Source organism: Petaurus breviceps, unplaced genomic scaffold (genome assembly GCF_028583685.1).
Source record: "Petaurus breviceps papuanus isolate PSGF00001 unplaced genomic scaffold, PetGlider_PUasm1.0 98, whole genome shotgun sequence".
Taxonomy (NCBI): domain Eukaryota; kingdom Metazoa; phylum Chordata; class Mammalia; order Diprotodontia; family Petauridae; genus Petaurus; species Petaurus breviceps.
Window position 1 is genome coordinate 11,466,812 of NW_027187460.1, and position 2,509 is coordinate 11,469,320.

The 2,509-nt window shown below is 40.7% G+C and overlaps 1 protein-coding gene across 1 annotated transcript; it reads left to right on the forward strand.

The window, feature by feature from the left end:
- Window positions 1-1,206: 1,206 nt before the first annotated feature.
- Window positions 1,207-1,923, forward strand: LOC138155955 (ferritin heavy chain-like). Its single transcript, XM_069081259.1, has one exon. It carries the CDS (start codon window positions 1,220-1,222, stop codon window positions 1,769-1,771), a length of 552 nt encoding a protein of 183 aa, XP_068937360.1. The 5' UTR covers window positions 1,207-1,219; the 3' UTR covers window positions 1,772-1,923.
- Window positions 1,924-2,509: the final 586 nt, after the last annotated feature.

The window sequence follows — 2,509 nt, forward strand, 5'->3', positions numbered from 1 at the left end:
GTTCTGGACACCAGATTTTCAGTAACACACAATAAAGAGCAGCCAGAAGAGAGAGAAAAGGCTGGCAAAGAACCTGGCAATAATGTCACAATGACCACTTAAAGGAATTAAGGATGTTTAGTATATGAAGAGAAGACTTAGGGGGCAAGGTGTGGCATAATAAATTATCTTTAAGTATTCCTATGACTTTCAATTAACGTTTATATAAATGATCTCAGAAGACTAATCACCAATTGTTGGAAGTTGGAGATAGTCAAATTTAGGATTGCCCAAAGGAATACCTTCTAATAATTAGAGAAGTTACAACACAGAGGGGACTACATTGCATATTTATAGAAACATTAGTAGATATTGGATATCAATAGAAATCTTCAGAATAAAACCATAGACAATTACCCAACAAGGAATGTTGTAGGGGGATAATTCTCTAGGGATTACTTGGTCTACATCTGTAATGCCAAACTCAAATTAAAACAGGTATTACTAAACCTTCTAAAAGTATCTCTGAAAACCACATATTGACATAGAAAACCACATATTAATATTCTCTATGTTCCATTATATTTTTATTTATTTTGTCAAATAGTCTCCACTTACATTTTAATCTAGTTGAGTGTTTGCCACCTCTGCTTTAGATAACTTCAGAGATATTTTCTAAATCTGAGACTCTGACTCTTCAGTCCTAGGACAGGTAAAGTTTGAAAGGAAAAAAAAAAGAACAAAAACTAAAGTGCTATTGACAAAGTTACTCTTTTAATTATGAAGATAGTCTTCAAAGATATTTGTGTCAAGATATATTCTTTTAGCTATTTATCTTTTCACAATTATTTAATAAAAACAGGACTGAACTTACATCTGCGTCACGAGAAGCAGCATGGAATCAGTGGATAGAGTGCTGAGCTTGGAGCAAGGAAAAATGGATTCAAATCCATCCTCATATGCTTACCAGCTGTGTGACCCTGAAGAAGTTAGCTAATCTCCCTGTGCCTCAATGTCTGCATCTGTAAAATGAAGAATTGCGCCAGAAGCGCAGGGAAGGGGAGTCGCTGCGGTTTCCTGCTTCAACAGTGCTTGAACGGAACCCGCTGCTCGATTCCCGGCCGGAGCCGCCCTTAGCCACCTCTCCACCTTCACCTCCACTAACCAACACTTCTAACGTCCTACCGTTGAGCAGAAGCCGCCTGTTCAGCCTTCCCTGGTCGTCGCCGCCGCTGCCGCCATGACCACTTCGTCCCCCTCTCAGGTGCGGCAGAACTACCACCAGTACGCGGAGGCCGCCATCAACCGGCAGATCAATCAGGAGCTCTACGCCTCCTATGTCTACCTGTCCATGTCACACTACTTCGACCGCGACGACGTGGAGCTCAAGAACTTCGCCAAGTACTTCCTGCACCAGTCGCATGAGGAGCGCGGGCAAGCCGAGAAGCTGATGAAGCTGCAGAACCAGCGCTGCGGCCGCGTCTCCCTGCAGGACATCAAAAAACCCGACCGCGACGCCTGGGAGAGCGGGCTGAACGCAATGGAGTGTGCTCTGCACTTGGAAAAAAATGTCAATCAGTCGTTACTGGAATCGCACAAGCTGGCAACTGACAAGAATGACCCCCACTTATGTGATTTCATCGAAACCCACTACCTGGACGAACAGGTCAAGTCCATCAAACCGCTGGGTGATCACGTAACCAACCTGCTCAAGATGGGGGGCCCCAATTCTGGCATCGCGGAATATCTTTTTCACAAGCACACCCTTGGAGACAGTGACAACGAGAGCTAAGCCACTCGTGGGAACTGTGGGCGCCACTCCTACTGTCTTTCAGTGCATGCATACTTTGGTTATCTGACCTTTTCATAATCTGTACCAAAAAACTACCACCATTTACATCCCAATAAAGTGACTTGGTACTGATGGAAAAAAAAAATGAAGAATTGGGACTCACTGAGATCTAAGATATCTTCCAGGTTTAAATCTAGAATTCTATGATCTGATAATCCAAGTTTTAATATGATTGAATTTGACCTTGGTCAAGTTCTTTTACCTCTCCAAAATACAGGTTCACCTTTTGTGAAATGACAATGCTAATCCTTGTCTTGCTTTCCTTAAGAATACCAACTATAATAGCAAGAAACATATTTAACATGTAGCAGGAGAAGAATGCCATACCCAATACTGTCTCGCCTTCATGAAGCTTACAATATATCTGGGGACAATGACACAGATAACTCAATATTCCATGAAAATTTCATTAAAGACAAGAGTATGGTGGTAAATATTCAGCAACCAGACTCTCTGAAAGGAAAAAAGAAAACAGAGAAATAGATGCATATGTACATTTTAAGTTTTATCACCATTTTCAACACTTTAAGTCTATACAATCAACAAAACAATGAATAAATATTGTATATTATTCCATTATATTTTTATTTATTTTGTTGAAGAGGCTCCAGGTATATTTAATCTAGTTGAATGTTTGCCACCTCTACATTAGATAACTTCAGAGATATTTTCTAAATA